Here is a 20,000-nt window from a genome sequence, read left to right on the forward strand (position 1 = left end):
ACCGTAGCGCCGCACTTCCTGTGGGATTCGCGCGTATCTAAACAAGAGCGCTTAATGTTTTCATCGCTACCTGCGGAAACCCGGAGAGACGCGAACGGGGGGAAAAAAAAAAAAAACCCGAGCAAATCTATTACTGCTGTTTTCATTTCTTTTTACCCGTCTTCCTCATTATTTCTCTCTTTTTCTTTTTTCCCCCTCATTGCTCATCCTGGCAGCAGGCAGCGCTCCGAGAGAAAAATTATGGATTATACAAATAGATCCCATGAGGCCGTGCGTTGGAACATAATGGCCCATATAGATATAGTAATTAAGATGGGGTACAGCGGCCCGGAGAGGGATGAGTCCACTTTTTTTTTCTTTCTTTTTCTTTTTTTTTTTTTTTACACCGCAAGACAAATTTATCGTATCAAGCAACACAATTAGTGGCTGAAAATAAGTTATTCCTTTTAATTTCCCCGCTGTCTGTCTCGCTCTCGTTTTCATCTCTCGCTCTCTATTGTTTTTTGTTTTTTTTTTGTATCTCGAATGAAGCGGAATGAATTTCTGACTCCTCCGTCTTCACGCGCTGTCCTGCAGCATGTATTGCATTTTATCACGCCGGTTAATAATACACAGGAACGGGCCGTCTCGATTCTCGCTACAGTAAACACAGTCTGGCTTGCACTCGTTAATTCTCTGTGTTTTGTTAATTACCCTCCACCTATTAAAGGGTGAATTAATATCGATTGTCGTGGCCTTGCGTTCAGCCCGTCGTGTTACAGTGTCCCGGTGTGTTTCGCCAAATGCTACTGAAGTGGAAACAAGGCCATACACACACACACGCACACACACACACACACACACACACACATACACACGTTTGTCTTACTATCCTTGCGAGGACCTTCCATTGACAATTATTAACGCTGATTATTAAGATAAATAATGCTTAGGAGGACCGCCAGATGTTCTTACAAGATCACACCTGTCAGATAAGGGGACATTTAGTCCTCACCGAGATATAAAAGCATCTACACACACTCATGAGCAGTGTTTTTACAGAGTGCCAAAGGAAACACAATGATGTGTTCTTATGGGGTTTTTTTTTTTTTTTCTAATGACGTGTTCTTTAAGCGATCGTAAAAAAAAAAAAAAAAATTGGCGTATCAGAGAAATACAACACTTCAGGCCGGGCTTTTGTAGGAAAATAATCTTCGCATCACCACCCTGTCGTTAATTATTCTCCTCTAACAGCACACCCCCAAGTGTGTTATTCCTTCTATACCCTGACATATATTTTTGCGCTTGCTTCCTCTGACAACATACAGAGACAAAAACCCACATTGTCCATGGCAGTAATGCTCAGTAGTACTGTATATATTTACGGTGTGACAGTAGTATGTAATTATTTTTGAGCAGTAGTGCCGTGTAACACTATATCCAGGCTTTTGTCCTGCACCGATACACCTACCCGAGCTCATTAGCAAGCAGAGGAACACAGGTGTGTCTCACTGGGGTTACAGCGAAATCCCCTCAGGACTGCAGTAATCCGAGAGGACAAACAACCCTCGCACGATATCACCTACCTGAAACGCTTCCAACTATTGCTTTTACACTCCAATTCGTTTGCTGCGTCCCGTTAGAAACGAACCACCGGAATCAACCGCTTTTCTTGCAAACCACAGCGTGCCGTACAGGGCGCGAAAACGAACCCGCGTGGTATTTCATCCCGCCGCCACGACGAGGATATCGGTCCGTATTCGATTCCATGCACACAAGGAGAGGCGATCGATACACATACCACATTCACTCGCAGTCCTAAACGCACACACCTGCATGTAACGTTCCGGCCGGCTTCGCGCTATCGACTGCGCGTTAGCGTGATGGCGGCGTTCGTCGATTAATCGCTGGTTTTTTTTGTCCGTGCGAAGTCATAGCTCGCGGACGCCGTGTCAGTAGGCTGGGTTTTACGCTGCTAGTTCGTTTTGAATGAAAATGGCTTCCATTTGGAGTCACCGTCACTTTTTAAGCTCTTTTTTGTTTCTCACAGTTGATCAAAAACGCTCTTGTGATCAGGAGTGGATAAAAGCTAGCAGGCGTCACTGGGGGGGGATGGGGGTTGGTTAGTTAGGGATACTTACAGGCTGGTTGTTATGCAAAGGTAAGAAGGGTATTTGAGATGAATAATACAATTCTACACTGGTTAAAAATGCAACAAAACGAAAAAAAACCCAGCTGTAAGCCTTCCAGCACTTATTGATTGTTAGCAGTGTTGTGTTTTTGGGTGTAAAGCTAAAGAGTAGAGAGTAGAGAACGCTGCTAGGGGCATGTTTACAGAGCCGCTTAACTCTTAGAGGTTATTTTCCTAAAAATGACAGGTTTAATTCTTCTAAACTGAGCTAAACGTTTCTAGCTAGGAGTTTGTTGGAGCTACTTGGAGCGAGTTTTCGTGACAGTTGTACAGAGGTAGTCAAACTTGACATGATTGTATCAACGCTCAAGTCCAGACCTGCTGGAAGGACGAGTACAGTTCCCTCAGAAGCAGAGAACACAAGCAGAGAGCGCCATAACATTCACAGCTCACTGACTCTTGGCTTTCTTCCCAAAGTGTATACTATCGTACCAACCCGTTTGTCCAAAATTGTCCATCAAATGTTATGTAAGGTGCCAAAGAAACAGCTGATGTGCTGCAGAAATACAGCAGGCTCTAGATATCTGGGCTGAAGAATGCGCTTTATGGGATTTTTCTTTTTTCTTTTCTTTTTTTTTTTCTTTTTTTGCAACTGCTGTCACAGTTTGAATGCCCCTCAGCTTGTGGTTCATTTCATTATTTGCATTGTGAAACTCAACCAATCTGAAATGCAAACAAACCACAAGGATCAATTTTACACAGCAAACTGTCTAAGTGGATTTTCTCCTAAATGGATCAGTTTGGAGCTCATTTTTAGCCTTACCTTGATTAAAAAAGAATTTGTCATTAATCATATGCAACCACCAATTTACAATTTACACAGCCTCTGGACTGTGTCTAAATTGACCCAGAATTAGGACCTATTTTTAGCCCCACCCATTCACTTTACAGCAGGTTAGCCCCACCCATTCACTTTACAGCAAGATAGCCCCACCCATTCACTTTACAGCAAGATAGCCCTGCCCATTCACTTTACAGCAAGATAGCCCTGCCCATTCACTTTACAGCTAGATAGCCCCACCCATTCACTTTACAGCAAGATAGCCCCACCCATTCACTTTACAGCAAGATAGCCCCACCCATTCACTTTACAGCAAGATAGCCCCACCCATTCACTTTACAGCAAGATAGCCCTGCCCATTCACTTTACAGCAAGATAGCCCTGCCCATTCACTTTACAGCTAGATAGCCCCACCCATTCACTTTACAGCAAGATAGCCCCGCCCATTCACTTTACAGCTAGATAGCCCCACCCATTCACTTTACAGCAAGATAGCCCCGCCCATTCACTTTACAGCTAGATATCCCCGCCCATTTACTTTACAGCTAGATATCCCCGCCCATTTACTTTACAGCAGGATAGTCCCGTCCATTCACTTTACAGCAGGATAGCCCTGCCCACTCACTTTACAGCAGGTTAGTCCCACCCATTCACTTTACAGCAGGATAGTCCCGCCCATTCACTTTACAGCAGGTTAGTCCCGTCCATTCACTTTACAGCAGGATAGTCCCGCCCATTCACTTTACAGCAGGATAGTCCCGCCCATTCACTTTACAGCAGGATAGTCCCGCCCACTCACTTTACAGCAGGATAGTCCCGCCCACTCACTTTACAGCAGGATAGTCCCGCCCATTCACTTTACAGCAGGATAGTCCCGCCCACTCACTTTACAGCAGGATAGTCCCGTCCATTCACTATTTTCTTGTTTTTTAATAAATAAAAATCGCTGTGGTATAAGAGGAATAAAAGGCTCGCTTTGCGTCGAGCCGCATCACAACACCCTGCTGTTGATTTTTTCTTACAACTTAACGGCCCCAAGTGTGTTATTCCTGTGTCAGACACAGGAGCAAAAACACAACCTGTTCAGTTCTGAGGGATAAAGCGAGAGGCAGAGGGTCATGGCAACAATGAACTCCAACTGTATGTTTTTTTTAAAAACGTATTGTATATGACCTTAATTATGAACGCTCAGCCGAGTGGAGGCACCGAGAATCCTTTCCATTGCCTGGCCCGAGCAATCTCAGATTCAGCTCTCAAACATGCACAGCCATTTTAAAGCACCGCTCCGCCGACAAGTCGAGCAAGGTGAGACAGAACGTAGCGTGCATTTACCCGAGACGTTCGGATGAACAGAAAGGGGGAGGAAAGTTATTGTAGAGTGGAGGGAGTGAACAGGGAGACGGCGTGTTGCGAAGAAACTTTGAAAGCAGGGTATAAAGAGTTCTGGATGTCCTCTACATAACAGCAGAGGTGAAACCGAGGTACGGCTACGTCTCTCTGTGTGTGTGTGTGTGTGTGTGTGTGTGTGTGTGTGTGTGTGTTATATACCTCCTGGTACATGAACCAAGATTGCATCTCCCTTGACAGTCATTTCACCACGGTCCCTGTTTTAAAAGTGCAACGTAAATGTACTCTTCAAAAAAAACCAAAAAAAAACGCAAGGAACATCTAATTATCCCCTCTCTAGCATTGCTGATTGCTTCGCTCAGTGCGGCATGATTGCGGATGATGGGCCGAACCTCGTCGGAGCATCTGTAAAAGACTCGGAATTGATTTCTTTGAAGGAGTCGATGCGAGAGCACTTTAGGGGAGTGGGCTAGCTAATTAAAATTCAAATGCGGGTCAAATCCGACGTAATGACTTTCCATTAGCTCCTCGTTCCTCCTTGTTTCGCCTTGATGAAGGTGCACGAGTGCCGGCATGTGTATATATGTGTGTGTGTATACGTGTTCGAGGGAAGCGTGCGATGCCAGCCTTGCCCGATTACCTGCCGATAGCCCCGTGCTGGGCCAACACCTGTTTACTCGATGTGATTGTCGCACTCGCGCTGTAATTTCAGCTCAGCTGGTTGCACTTCTGACACTTTGACACGAGCTCAGGCGCTCTGCTGCATACCAACTCACACTAAACTTTTTCGCTGTCACATTTTCGGTTGCTGAAAAAAAAAAAGAAAAAAAAAAAAGGGCGGTCTAAGAGATTTATAAGTTCTAGCATGTTTTGTAATATTTGTAATATAAAGTTCTCCTCGCTTTCCCACAGCTGTCAGTGAAATGCACCCGAAGTTCTCGATTCAGACTTTGTTTTTAATAACTGCTTCCCTCACTGAATAACACTGAATAACACACGCCATGCATATGCAGGCTGTATTGAGAATTGGTGACATAAATGCAAAAATTTTACGCGAGGAAACGTACTCGTATCCAGAGTCGGGTTGCTTAAGGTGCGCCGTTCGGATTAGGCACACATCCAAGGTTGGCAAATATTTCTTGAGTAAAAAGACTTTTCATTTTTTCAGTCGTGTCTAGAAAATCTCTGATTCCCTAAGACTGGCGTTGCCCAAGACCAAATGGGAGAATAAAACAAATAATATAGAGCAGCAACATCCAGCCAATTCACTTCAGTTCAATTCAGTTGTATTTGTATAGCACTTTTCACAATGGATATTGTCACAAAGCTTTACAGACATATATAGATTTCAAATCGAGGTTTTAAATTGATCAATTTATCCGTAATGAGAAAGCCAGAGGCGACGGGGGCGAGGAAAAACTCCCTGAGATGACACGAGGAAGAAAGCTTGAGAGACTCAAAAAGAGAACCTGTCCACATAACTGTGTGCTACACGAGTTTGAGACATGATCCAAGTCTATTCCGTTGAATCATGACCTGTCCACCGATGGAGAACCCGGGCGCGAAGTATGTTTATGCAAATGTAGTCCAAAACCGTCACCGCAACCGCAGTCCCAAGAGATCGCACCAAAACATCTACACGACTTCCAAGTGTCCCCAAGCTGTCCATATGGGGCCGTCCTCAGCAACAGCGAGTGGCCTTCAAGCGACGAGAACTCCAGAAGAAGGGCACCGGGACGGTCCGGTCCAGGCCGGCCCGGAGAGCAGAACGGGTCAGGCCCACTGCTACCCCAGGAGCAACACGTGTAGAGCTTGTGTGTGTGATGATTAAACGTTGGTATCATCCAGTCTTCGCAGGAGTCATCTGGAATCTTCGTAGATGTTGGTTCTGAGCCGGAGCTGGCACGTTCACGGATTACCTCGGGATGGGAATGTGGGATGGACATCCCGAGGTAGGAACAGGAAACAAATGGAGAAGGATTAGCATTTGTTATAGTTTTTTCAAGGTTATGAGATGCGTTATGTGAACGCTAGGCTAAAGAAACGTGTCTTTAATCAGGATGTCAACTGAAAGAGTGTCTCTGAAGCCCAAACATTATCAGGAAGGCTATTCCAGAGTTTAAGAGCTAAATGTGAAGACTTCGATATCCTCGGTATTATCAAAAGTCCAGAGTTTTGTGACCTTAAAGAGCATGTAGGATTGTAACATGATTGAAGATTAGTTAAATACGAAGGAACTTGGCCGTTTTAGGGCTTTATAGGTGGGTAGCAGTATTTTGTAATCGATACGGAGCTTAAACTTGGGGTAACGTGTTCATATTTTTGCGATCTGATAAGGACTCTAGCAGCTGCATTTTGGACTAAGTGTAGCTTATTTATTGAGGACGCAGGACAACCACCTAGCAGTGCATGACAGTACTCCGGTCACGAGGTCATGAACGCACAAACTAGTTTTCCTGCATCCGAAACAGATAACATGTTACGTAGCTTGGCGATATTTCTAAGGTGGAAGAAGGCTGGGAACTATGATTTTTGAATGGCAGGTTGCTGTCTAATATAACACCCAGGTCTTTAACTGTAGTGGACGAAGTAACCGTACATCCTTCTAAATGCAGAGCGTATTCGAAGAGCTTTTGTGTACAGATTTTTGGTCCAATTAGCACTATCTCTGTTTTGATCAGAATTCGCTAAAAGAAAATTAGCGGCCATCCAGTCTTTAATGTCTTTAACGTATTCCGTTAATGTGGGAAACTCCGAAATTTCATCTGCTTTTGTAGAAATATATAGCTGAGTATCTTCAGCGTAGCAGTGGAAATGAATCCCGTGTTTTCGAATAATATTTCCAAGGAGCGGCGTGTGTAGAGAGAGAACAGCAGGGGGCCTAACACCGGTCCTTGAGGCACACCGTACTTTACTGCCGTTACGTTAGAAAGTGCATCGTTTAAACAAACAAAAATGGTAGCGGTCAGACAGGTAGGATTTAAACCATGTTAATTCCTGTCCCTGTATACCGATGTAGTTTTGGATTCTATCTAAGAGTATGTCACGATCTATGGTGCCGAACGCAGCACTAAGAACAAGCAGAACAAGTCATGAAACGCAGCCTCGGTCAGATACTAGAAGTACGTCTTTTACGAAGGTAGCTGAGCTTTAGCTAACGTCCTCCGAAATCTCCGCAGGTAAACGGCATGTGTTCACGTCATTGGTTGGTTGGGTTCAACGAGTCATAACATTCCAACCGAAAGTCTTAATTGATCACCCTGACCTGTAGGATTTCCTTCCTAACCGAACAGCAGCACCGAGTAAGCTCTGAGTCGTCTGAAATGAGATTTCTCTGCTTGGGTATGCTCTTCCATTCTCAGCCAGTCTGTACCCTAGCAAACGAGACACGAGGACACTTCATTATTTATGAAAGCACAGTCTGGCCCACAGCAGCTCCGAGTGGGAGATATTTCTGTGTAAATGTGAGCTTCCTTCTTCACACATGCCCGGCGGAGTCAAGGCGTGATGTACCACACTTACCTGCAGCCTCCAATAAATTATTAGCTATGTCCTTTTCTTTCTTTGTACAGTAGAAAGATGTGGAGGAGCTCACCCATTCAAGCTAAATCCCATAGGTCTTAACAAAGATGATCTTAACTGTTAGCAATGAAAGATGTATAGAGTGGACCTTTACACACAGTAATATTGATAATAATCATCATCATCATCATCATAATTATTAAAGCTGCGAGCAGCATTTTCGGGGGCCAAGCACCCAGTCTCTGCTTTTAAACTTTGGACACATGGTTCAAAAGCTATGAACATACACATACTTCCGAATTAGGCCCAGTTTTGACCCAATGGTGGCGCTAGAGCATTGGCAGCACTTGGCTCAAATTTGGTCAGAATGTTCCTTAGATCCTCCCTAATCAGTGTTGCAAATTTCACAACTTTTTGTTGACACCCTAGCCAGAAGAAGACAAGGCTGTAGTAGATGGGTTTTCCTGTAGTCCCATCTAGCCACTTGTTAGCAACCGCGTTTTTCAATACACTTGAAAGCTTAACGAAATCACGAGTGGGGTATCGCTGATGTATTTTATGTCGCGGAATACATACGCAAAAATACTATTTCAGCGGCACTTGCGTGAGGAGCTGCGACTGGAGTGTGTTAGCTAAACAGAAATGGCTAGCTAATAGTTTCAGCATTTCCCCTTCAGCTAAACCAGTGAGTTATTAGAGTAAACGTAAATAGATTAATAGCTAGCTAGCTCGATAGTTAGCTGGTTACTATCACTTAGCTTAGAGGCCAAAGTGTACGCTGTGGGGGTGTGTGTGTGTGTGGGTGTGTGTGTGTGACTTTTTTTTGTATTTTATGGTGTCTTACTTTCTCATAGCTCCATTCAATCACACTCTCCAAATCAATTTCATTGATGCTGCAGGGAGCAGAAGCAGCAGGACAGATGTGTCTCTTTCTCTTCTGTCTGTCTCTCTCGCTCTCTCTCTTTCTGTCACTCCCTCCATCTCTCATTTATCATTCTATTCTTAATTCTTTCCTTTTTACCCTCCTCACATTTCCCCATAGCCCCTATTCTGCTTCTCACCCTCCTCCCTCCCTTTCTCTCTGTTTATCTCTCACTCTCTTTCTCTGTCTGTCTGTCTGTCACTTTCTCGCTCACTTTCTCTGTCTGGCTATATCTGTGCCTCTCTCTCTGTCTCTCTCTCTTTCTCTCTCGCTTTCTTGCCTCTCTCTGTCTTTTTGTCTTTTTCGTCTCAATTTCCATGTCTCTCTCTCTCTCTCTCTCTCCCTCTCTCTTGCCTCTCTCTGTCTTTTTGTCTCTTTTGTCTCAATCTCCATGCCTCTGTCTCTCGCTTTCTCTCTCACTTCCTCTCTCTGTATTTTTGTCTGTTTCATATTAATCTCTATGCCTCTGTCTCTCTCTTTCATTCTCTCTCTTTTTTGCCTCTCTCTGCCTTTTTGTCTCTTTCATCTCAATCTCCATCTCTCTCTCTCTCTCTCTCTCTCTCTTTCCTCTCTCTCTCCTTTTGTCTCTTTCGTCTCTCTCTCTCTCTCTCTCTCTCTTGCCTCTCTCTCTCCTTTTGTCTCTTTCGTCTCAATCTCCATGTTTCTCTCTCTCGCCTCTCTCTTGCCTCTCTCTGTCCTTTTGTCTCTTTCGTCTCAATCTCCATGTCTCTCTCTCTCTCTCTCTCTCTCTCTCTCTCTCTCTCTCTCTCTCATTTTGTTATTCTAGGAGTTGAAATAAAATTATGAAAATGAGCTCAGAGTGCAGACTGTCAGCTTTCATTTGAGATCATTGACATCCAGTGTAGGAATTGCAGCATTTTTTTTTTTTAAATATGTGATCCCGCCCCCCTTTGTAAGGAACCAAAAGTAATTGGACAACAGTCTGCTGAGCTGTTCCTCGGCCACGTGTGTGTCATTCGCCCGTTAGTAAGCAGATATACGGTGTAGAGTTGATGTGTTTCATTTGCATTTGGGATCTGTTTCTGTTAACTCTCAATATGAAGTCCAAAGAGCCGACACTGCCAGCGACGCGAGCCATCATACGGCTGAAAAATCAAAACAGACCCACGTTTGGTCCCTTAAAAAGGGGGTGACTATATTATAAAAAAAAAGTGCTGTAATTTCTCCACTGGATCTAAAGATCATACTCGTTATTTACTTGTAACTCCTATTAAAATAATAAACAATCACTGTCCGTGTCCAAATATTTATGGATCTTACTGTATTTGAGAAAGTGTGTCTTTCCTTCACGTTCTCTCTCTTTCTTGTCTGTTTCTTTCTCCCTCATCTCTCTCTTACTTTTCTCTATTTGTTTCTCTTTTTCTCTCTTTCTTATTTCTTTGCCTACCTCATTTCTCTATCTATCTATCTCTCCTTCCCTCTCTCTCTCTCTCTCCCTCCCTCGCTTCATCCCTCTCTCTCACTCCCTCCCTCTCTCTCTCTATCTCTCCCTCTCTCTTTCTCTCTCTCCCTCTCTCTCTCTCTCCCTCCCTCCCTCTCTCTCTATCTCTCCCTCCCTCTCTCTTTCTCTCTCTCCCTCCCTCGCTTCATCCCTCTCTCTCACTCCCTCCCTCCCTCTCTCTCTATCTCTCCCTCAGTCTCCCTCCCTCTCTCTTTCTCTCTCCCTCTCTCTCTCCCTCCCTCCCTCTCTCTTCCTCTCTCTCTCTCACTCTCTCCCTCTCTCTATCCCTCTCTCTTCCTCTCTCCCTCCCTCCCTCCCTCTCTCTCTCCCTCCCTCTCTCTTCCTCTCTCTCTCTCTCACTCTCTCTCTCCCTCCCTCTCTCTTCCTCTCTCTCTCTCTCACTCTCTCTCTCCCTCTCCTTCTCTCTATCCCTCTCTCTTCCTCTCTCCCTCCCTCCCTCCCTCACTCTCTCCCTCTCTCTTTCTTTCTCTCCCCCCTCTCTCTCTCTCTTTCTGTGTCCACTCTGTGCTGTTGTAACAGTACGAGATTGATGAGGATGACAGAGGCAGTGATTAGATGATGAGGTGATGAGGTGATTAGCGAGGCAGGCGGTCGCCGCTGGTCTCCGGAGTGAATATTTACCTGAGAGAAATGTGATCAGGCCGTGCTAATGCCATTCAGCACCAGTTTAATCTGCCGCACGATTCGGTTAGAGACGCGCTCGGCCCCGGCCCGTGGGCGGGAAGCTACATTTCCTCAAGTCCCATGCTGGAGCTGATGTAGCGTGTGCTTATAGATCAACACTGGCCTTAAATTTCAGCAATCCTGTATGTGTGTGTGTGTGTGTGTGTGTGTGTGTGTGTGTGTGTGTGTGTGTATTGAACTTTTTCTTGGCTGTAATACACGACACAGCATTAATATGAAACTTTAAGGCAACGTCGGGGTGAACGTGGAGGAAGTTGATGTTAATGTTTACGTGGCTTTTGAAACTCCACAAAGCACAATTTCACGCTTCAAACCTTTTCGCAGTTGCTGCAAGAAGTGTGTTACTATAAGAGTGTACAAAATACACTCCTAAAATGTTTCGATTCGCTTCAAAAGTGATTCGGTTTGCCGACCGCACAGCACTTCTAATACAGTATATACAATTACTATCAGCTAAATTGTATCTTGTGATATGTATCGCGTATCATACAAATGTCTTCAGGTACCGTGATGTGATATTTTTCATATTAAAAAAAAGTTAAATATTTAATTTTTTTTTATCTTATATAAATCATTGAGCAGTTCTTTTTTTTTAATTACTGTATTGCTGGACATTTCTGAACAAATCTATATATCGTGATATCATGTATCATGGAAATGCTTTTTGAGAATCGTGATGTGATTTATTTTTTTTGTCATATTCCTCACCCTTATATACAGAACACTCACATTACACCTTACCATTTTCACTTTACTGTATTCATCATGTGTAATAAACTCTCCTACTTTGGTTCATGTTTATGAATTTAAAACGCCAGCTCTAGTGATTGACAAAGAAAAAAAATGAATTATGGATTATGATAATATATTTGTTGTAAGCTACTATACCGTAGTTAGCTTAATTTCTGGAGCAACAGACTATGCTATTACTAGCCAAAAGTCTCAGTGGTTTATGGGGTCGTTGCTCGAGTTTGTTTTTCCCCTGGATTGAGTCAAACAAGACAGAATCCGATTCGCCCACCTACTCAAGTGCAAGTTAAGTAATGATGTTTGACTTAGCAAGGCCATAACTCTGTTACAACCCAGATAGCAGACCAACACTGAATCAACACTGAATCAACACTGAATCAATACTGAATCAACAATGATTCAACACTGAATCAATACTGAATGAACACTGAATCAATACTGAATCAACACTGATTCAATACTGAATGAACACTGAATCAACACTGAATTAATATTGAATCAATACTGAATCAACACCGAATCAATACTGAATCAACACTGAATCAATACTGAATCAACACTGAATCAATACTGAATGAACACTGAATTAATACTGAATCAATACTGAATCAACACTGATTCAATACTGAATCAACACTGATTCGCCCACCTGCTCAAGAGCGAGTTAATGATGTTTGACTTAGCAAGGCTCAATGCACAGAGCCACCAAAGAAACTGGCGTGTACGTACAACAGCGAAAAGTCATCATGGGGTTTCGTAATATCTTAGAATATTGCTGTTCAAATGATGAGGTTAAATTGTTAGACTGTTAGGACTATACCAGAATTCATGGACCAATAATGCTAACATTGGATTCAGAGGGTCATGTGGACCGGTTCGACAGATTCATTCCTTATGTTCAAAAGAACGAGTCGGACGTCATTACTCTAATGCAGGAAGTGTGAAAAGGTTCCTCAAATTCCTGGTTTTCTGCGTTAGAAGCATGCTTCTTGTCCTCATTATCCACCATCGTGTAGTTATTGAGCTCCATATACAGTCTTTCTACGGTACACGCTCCGTATTACGACCTCATATTATACGTCTTGAGGATCGGATTATTCCCGGACAGTGGTTCTCGGAGGTTGAAGTGTGTCCAGATTGCAATCGGATCATTCGAACCACCTCAGGAGGTGTGTGACGCACCTTCTCCTGATGTTATATAAGACAGATGTGTATAAATCTTTTAAATCTCTTTAAGCCACACTAAAGAGACCTACAGTCATGGGGAAAAGAAAGTACATCCTACTTCAATTCTGTTTTTGTTTATCAGCGCCTATATAACAAATGGGCGGTCCTCACTAACTTCTAGAAACAAACAAGTAAGCCTGACAGTTGACAACAACAAAACACAACAGATTTCAGTATGTAGTCATTTTTTTTCCCTCAAATCCTTCACAGTATGCTGCGTCATAGTCAGATTTCGTCTCGTATCTGTGACGCAACATCCTATATATTTATACATTATACATTTATACATCATATAGTCATCTTCTTCTTTACGCAGCTGGAATTCCGGAACAAGAGCAACAGGAAGTTGGTCAAATAGTATCAGGCTGATTTATAGTTCCCTCCGAAACTATTGGAACGGCAAGGCCAATTAATTTTTTTTTTGCTGTAGATTATAGACATTTGGGTTTGAGGTCAAAAGATGGATATGAGAAGATAGTTTAGGATTTCAGCTTTTATTTCCTGGTATTTATATTGTATGTAGATGTGTCAAACGACATAGAACAGCACGCTTTGTATCAGACCACCCAATTTTTAGGCGAGCAAAAGTAATGGAACGTGTGACTGACAGGTATGTCTTGTTTGATCGGTTGTTTAAACATTAAATAGATCTGAACATCTACTCTTGGTTTCATCCTTCAGTTTCACCTGTGAAGACTTGCATTTGTTGTTAAAAAGGATAAACCGACATAAAGACCAGAGAGCTGTCTATGGGAGAAAAGCAAGCCATTTTGAAGCTGAGAAAAGAGGGAAAATCAAGGTTCTATGTTTTACGTTGTTTAACACGTCACGACATCAATCCCAGGAAATAAAAGAGAGAAATCCTAAAGTCTCGTCTCATATCCATGTTTTGATCTCAAACCCAAATGACTTTGGTGTACTTCACAAACACATGAATTGGCCTTGCTGTTCCAATAGTTTCGGAGGGGACTGTACATATTACGCACAATACAGTCATATCTTCATCGGGCTAACGTCGAATTCCGAGTGTAAACGCACGTGGGTAAAGTCTCGTCAAACAGAGTCTGAATGCTGTGTTGTCCTCTTCCTCACAGGTCCATCTTTGGTGGCAGCGGTGAAGAAGGACTGGGCCACTCAGAGCACCATCGCCCTCTCCTGGCAGGAGGCTGAACAGCCCCACGCAGCCATCCTCGACTACGAGATCAAATACTACGAGAAGGTACACAGCACCATGGGGCCAGAGTGTCGGCTGTTCTCCTAAATCCGTCCACGTCCCATATCTATCTCTCTTTCACCTGTTATATGTCTGACGGTGTTCTACTCCTACATCACATATTGTATATTTTTATATACAATATAAATAGAGCTCTTGCTGTGGATGTAACTGCTTGTCTGAGTTGTCTAGATTTTAATTGAAGCGGCTTGTAAGGCTCTACTAATTAAAGTGTTTCACACTGCTGCTCTAATCTAAAACTCATCGCAGTTAAAATCGTACATCTCTTCATTTCAACGCTGAAAAGAAACTTTTGTTGACATAAAAATCATTATTTATCTTTTTAGCCATTTCTTGTTATCCCTAAAGCCATACTTTCCACATTTTCCCCATTTTCCCGAATTCCTAAAGGTCATTTGAACTGAAAATTGGAACTGAGGTCAGCTTTCATCTTCCTGACATGCATAAATATATATATATATATATATATATATATATATATATATATATATATATATATATATATACTTAGAAAACAGTACTAAGGTCAGCTCTCTTCTTATAGATATGCAGTTTTAAAAAAAAAAAGTCAAAGGTCTTCTCTTCTTGACATACAATTTTTTTTTTTTAATGTAAAATATATATATATTAGAAATAATAGTACTAAGGTCAGATCTCTCCGTGTAAAACTAAAAAACAAAAACAAACAAACAAAAAATAAAAAAATAGAACTAAGGTCAATTCTCCACTTCTTAAAAGTAAAAAAGAAATACAAAAAAATAATACTAATATCATTTCTCTCCTTCATGATGTACAATTAAAAAAAAAAAAAAAAACACGTATAAAAATTAGCACTTCGGCCAACTCTCCACTACCTGGCATTGAATTTAAAGACCACCAAAATGAAAAACTAATCATTTGTAGAAAATTTCATTATTTTTTAGTGCTTTTACTTTCCTTTTTTATTCATTACTAAAAGGTAGTACTGAAGTAAGCGCTCTCCTTCTTGACATATGAATGTAAAATTACTTCAAGGAAAAGAAAAAGTCTCATAAGGATTAGGATTCAGGTGAATAAATCACGTGTGAAACGTGTACTTTGTGTGCTCTCTGTGTGTATATTATATTAGGAGCAGGAGCAGCTGAGCTACTCGTCCACTCGCACTAAAGTTCCCAGCGCGATCGTGACGGGCCTCAAGCCGTCCACGGTCTACGTGTTCCACATCCGAGCTCGCACGGCGACCGGCTACAGCAGCTACAGCTCCAAGCTGGAGTTCACCACAGGGGACGACGGTACGAGGATTTCAGCTCTGTCTCGTTTGTTACTCGTTCGCTGTTCTCATTCACTTTCTCTCTTTCTCAGATTCAGAGGAAGCGTCTGATCAGGGCCAGGTGTTGGTGATCGTTACCGCGGCAGTTGGGGGGTTCTCTCTGCTCATCATCCTCACGCTTTTCCTGCTCATCACGGGCAGGTAGTGACACTGAGACACCTTCCTGCCATCCTTCACATCTATTCCTATCCCTGTGTCATTCTGTCTGTCTCATCACCTTTCCCTTTGCTTCCTCGGGATCCTATTCAGCTCCTAATAGGGTCACTGAGCCGTGTGTGTTTTTTCCGACTGGCTGCTCGCCGATGCCGCCTAATTATTCGGAGTGTGCTCAAACAGGGCCGAGCTTGCTGTCAGACCACTCGCGGTTTGAGAGAGTGACATGCATGTAGCTCGAGGGCCCTGCAGGAGCCTTGCTGTATCGTGATGCCTGTGCGCTCTGTGTGTGTGCGTGTGTGAGACACGGCCCCGGTGCCCTCACGTCCTCATGCAGCCCCTGAGGCTAATGGCTCTCTGTTTGTGATGTTGAGACAGAGCGTGGCAGCGGAGAGGCACTCAGAGGCAGATAACAGACCCCAGTCAACAGCTCACAAATAAATCAGCCGGACTCGCTGGCACACGGAATAAACGATTACAGCGCTTTAGATCCATGTCCGACACGCTGCCTATCAGCTACATATACATCAGTGCTGAAGACGTGTGTGCCGTAATATATATTACAAGCCGTGGCGACGTGCTGATGATTGGACGCTGGGTCATGGCCGTGCCACGCTGACACACTCCGACACACGATAAGAATCCTGGACGGGTCACGCTGGTTAAAAAATACACATTCGACTTCATGAGCAATGCGGACTTACTTACCGTCAAGCGTAACGCTTGCGTCTGGACAGCGCTTCGGTTCTTTGGACATGTTTAAATAGAGGTTGTGTGAGACACAGTAGTATAAGGAAGTAAGGAATCGTGCGATCGCAGAAACGACGAGCTTGCGATTTTTTTCAATTGCAGCAGATTTTACACAGATTTGGGTAAAGGACGCGTCACGCGACGTCATCGCGACGCGCGTTCGGCTGAAGCCGTCTTCAATTCACGTGCGTCGAACACGAGTGCAGCTGAAAGGTCTCGTCTACCAACGAACATCACTGCGAAAGACCGCGCAGAACAATTTCGTGCCATTGTGATTTCACCGATTCAAGTAGTTTTCCGCTCCAAAAAAAAAAAAAAGAGCAAAAAACTATTTTTTTGAAGAAAAAAAAAATTCAAGCGTTTTTGGCCGCAACAATCACAAAAAAAAAAAATTCTGCGATATCCTGTACAGACTGGGAAGTCTAGCTATTAGCTATTATCAATGTAAAGAGGTCAGCGCACCAGAAAAAACGTTCGCCCAGAGAGCGCGAGAATCATCGTCTCCTGATGAGGTCACAGCCATCCGTGGCCACCTACTCTGTTTCTAGCCAATCATGGGCATCTCATGTATGTGGAAAGGGGCGGATAGCTCTTTCCTCCGATCGTGTTATGTCGCACCGTGATGCAGTCTGAGTAGAAATTTGAAAAGATGCGCATCGGCTGGCTTCACGTGTCTTGAAAAGAAGCACGTAACAAGGAAGCCTTGTTAGCCCTACATCTGGGAAAGTGTCTGGGAAAGCACCTGGGAAAGCATCTGGGAAAGTGTCTGGGAAAATGCCTGGGAAAGCGTCTGGGAAAGTGTCTGGGAAAGCGTCTGGGAAAGTGTCTGGGAAAGCGTCTGGGAAAGCGTCTGGGAAAGCGTCTGGGAAAGTGTCTGGGAAAGTGTCTGGGAAAGCATCTGGGAAAGAATCTGGGAAAGTGTCTGGGAAAGCGCCTGGGAAAGCGTCTTGGAAAGTATCTGGGAAAGTGTCTGGGAAAGAGTCTGGGAAAATGCCTGGGAAAACGCCTGGGAAAGCATCTGGGAAAACGCCTGGGAAAGCGTCTGGGAAAGAGTCTAGGAAAACGCCTGGGAAAGCGTCTGGGAAAGAACCTGGGAAAGCACCTGGGAAAGCGTCTGGGAAAGCGTCTAGGAAAACACCTGGGAAAGCATCTGGGAAAGTGTCTGGGAAAGCGTCTGGGAAAGCATCTGGGAAAGAATCTGGGAAAGTGTCTGGGAAAGCGTCTGGGAAAGTGTCTGGGAAAGCATCTGGGAAAGCGCCTGGGAAAGCGCTTGGGAAAGAGTCTAGGAAAACGCCTGGGAAAGCGTCTGGAAAAGCGTCTGGGAAAGCGTCTAGGAAAACACCTGGGAAAGCATCTGGGAAAGAGTCTGGGTAAGCGTCTGGGAAAGCGCCTGGGAAAGCGCTTGGGAAAGAGTCTGGGAAAGCGTCTGGGAAAGCGTCTAGGAAAACACCTGGGAAAGCATCTGGGAAAGAGTCTGGGAAAGCATCTGGGAAAGCGCCTGAGAAAGCGGCTGGGAAATTGGCTGGGAGAGCGCTTGGGAAAGCGTCTTGGAAAGCGTCTGGGAAAGCGTCTGGGAAAGTGCCTGGGAAAGCATCTCGGAATGAGTCTGGGAAAGCGTCTGGGAAAGCGCTTGGGAAAGCGTCTGGGAAAGCGCTTGGGAAAGCGTCTGGGAAAGCGTCTGGGAAAGCGCCCCCTGAAGTGCTGCTACATGTGTATCAAGTCCAGCAGTTTTTAAACACCTCGCCGTCTCCAGCCAGCAGCAGTTCATTCGAACCGACAGCATCATTACTCGCTGTTTATTACCTCGCCCCGTTGTTCGGTGGACAGCTTGCCGATACCGAAGGTCTATAAAAAATTACGAACGGTCCGAGCTTCCGCAAGTTCATTTCAGGTTGTTCTCAGAAGCACTTCGCACCAAACATTAAAGATAACCAGACTTCAAGATAAGGTAAAACTGTAACCAGGAGCCAAAAGCCATTTTATGCGTCGTTCACGCAGGAACACACATCATTTTTTTTAATGTTAATACTAAACTACATTGCTATGAGTTCTGTTTTTATTCTGTCTTTTTTCTTTTCTTTTTTTTTCAAGTTTATTATTGTTTTTGTCTTCTGTTGGCACAGGTGCCAGTGGTACATCAAATCCAAGATGAAACCACAGGACAAGAGAAGGACACAGTATCAGAATGGACACGGTACACACACACACACACACACACACACACACATGCTAATACAGTTATATGGATGAGCACAGATGCCAGAAATTTAGAATGCAAATGATCCTAAGTCTCAGTAGGGATGTAAGAATGAATTTCACTGGACTGGCCAAACAAAACAAAAAACGGATTTTGAATAAAGCTTCGTCTATTGAATTGCATTTCCTTTCTGGCAAAATGACTACCTTTTTTTTTGCTTTTCTAATATATACAAAAAAGGGAGGTCAGCTATAGAGTCAGTAAAGGTCTGACACTACAGCTAGAGATCTTTTTACCGCAGTGCTTTTGAGCAGGACGTGAACTCGATGACCTGAAGAGAATTACATAAGCATCAGGTGGAAGCTCTTTCGAATCTGATATAAAGCTGACAGTTTCCCTAAACTTCCATTCGCATTCACGTAGTTAAAATAAAGTAAGTTTAAGGACACGTTTCTTAACTGTTCGTTTACAGTTATCCATTCAGCCGGAGGAACTTTTACACCAAACAGCTGCATCTGGCAACATATTCCTCTCCTTTATCCACACATCCAATTCTGCATCACCTGTGCTGCGTCTCAATTCGCCTATTATCTGCCCTAAATAGCGCCCGAGATTAGAATTAGCGTGTCCCAAATCGAGGTGTGTCGAACGAAACGAGTTTCCCAAAGGTACCGTAGCAGTACAGTACACAGTCAGCGGGAAGGACTTCCTTGCGTATTTGCCGACAGGGTATGAGAACGTTTAGCGATAGAGTACATGACTCTCTAGCGACGTTTCGGCCCGTTGAAGCTCTCCAGCCGGTGAGCGAGCGCAATCACAGACAAGCGAATTAGCGTCGTTTCCAAAATAGTGCTACAGTGCGCTCTTTGGCGTCGCGGCGAAAGCGCCGGACCGTCTGGGTCCACGAAAGAATTCGGACTCGCAGGCAGCATGGCGGATCACGGATCGCGTGCGCTATACTCTCTTCACTCCAATTGGTAGTCAGTGGCTGTATATTTGCATAAAATTCAACGTTTCTCAGCATTGTCGTGTTGCTGGACACGCCCAGATCTAGTCGCCGACGGTCGCGGTCGCTCATGTCACCGGAAGTCGGTGGTTCTAATTGAAAACGGATGGTCTCCGGTCGCTCTGTTCTGCTTATTTATGTCTGTGGCAGTATAAAATGATAGCCTCATTAATACTTGAATGCATTTGAACACGAAAGCTTTTAAGTAATTATAAATCTGGTGCTGTAATGAGTTACAAAAGCAATTGCAATTAGAAAGACTTGGTAATACACAGAAAAGCAATTACTCCACGTGCGACGTTACATCCTGTCGAGGAAAATATATCAAACACGACACACTTTAATAACAAAATCTGGGCTCATTAAAACCAGATCGTTTCCTTCTTTCTCCTTTAAACACTTCAGTTCCTGACTGACTTTTCAGTGAAGCATTCTATCTACAGCGTCTGATTCAGTACAGCAAGA

General features: G+C 43.8%; 1 protein-coding gene across 1 annotated transcript in view; it reads left to right on the forward strand.

Moving 5' to 3' along the window:
• Positions 1 to 20,000, forward strand: part of epha6 (eph receptor A6) — a 58,165-nt gene that overhangs the window by 25,163 nt on the left and 13,002 nt on the right. Inside the window, exons 4-9 of the mRNA XM_053616193.1 lie at positions 13,981 to 14,105; positions 15,229 to 15,391; positions 15,462 to 15,570; positions 15,961 to 16,132; positions 17,060 to 18,051; positions 18,456 to 18,526. Of these exons, the coding sequence (XP_053472168.1) occupies positions 13,981 to 14,105; positions 15,229 to 15,391; positions 15,462 to 15,570; positions 15,961 to 16,132; positions 17,060 to 18,051; positions 18,456 to 18,526 (1,632 nt within the window). The remainder of the gene's footprint in view (positions 1 to 13,980; positions 14,106 to 15,228; positions 15,392 to 15,461; positions 15,571 to 15,960; positions 16,133 to 17,059; positions 18,052 to 18,455; positions 18,527 to 20,000) is intronic.

The sequence above is a fragment of the Ictalurus furcatus genome, chromosome 26 (assembly GCF_023375685.1).
Source record: "Ictalurus furcatus strain D&B chromosome 26, Billie_1.0, whole genome shotgun sequence".
In the NCBI taxonomy this organism is placed as follows: Eukaryota; Metazoa; Chordata; class Actinopteri; order Siluriformes; family Ictaluridae; genus Ictalurus; species Ictalurus furcatus.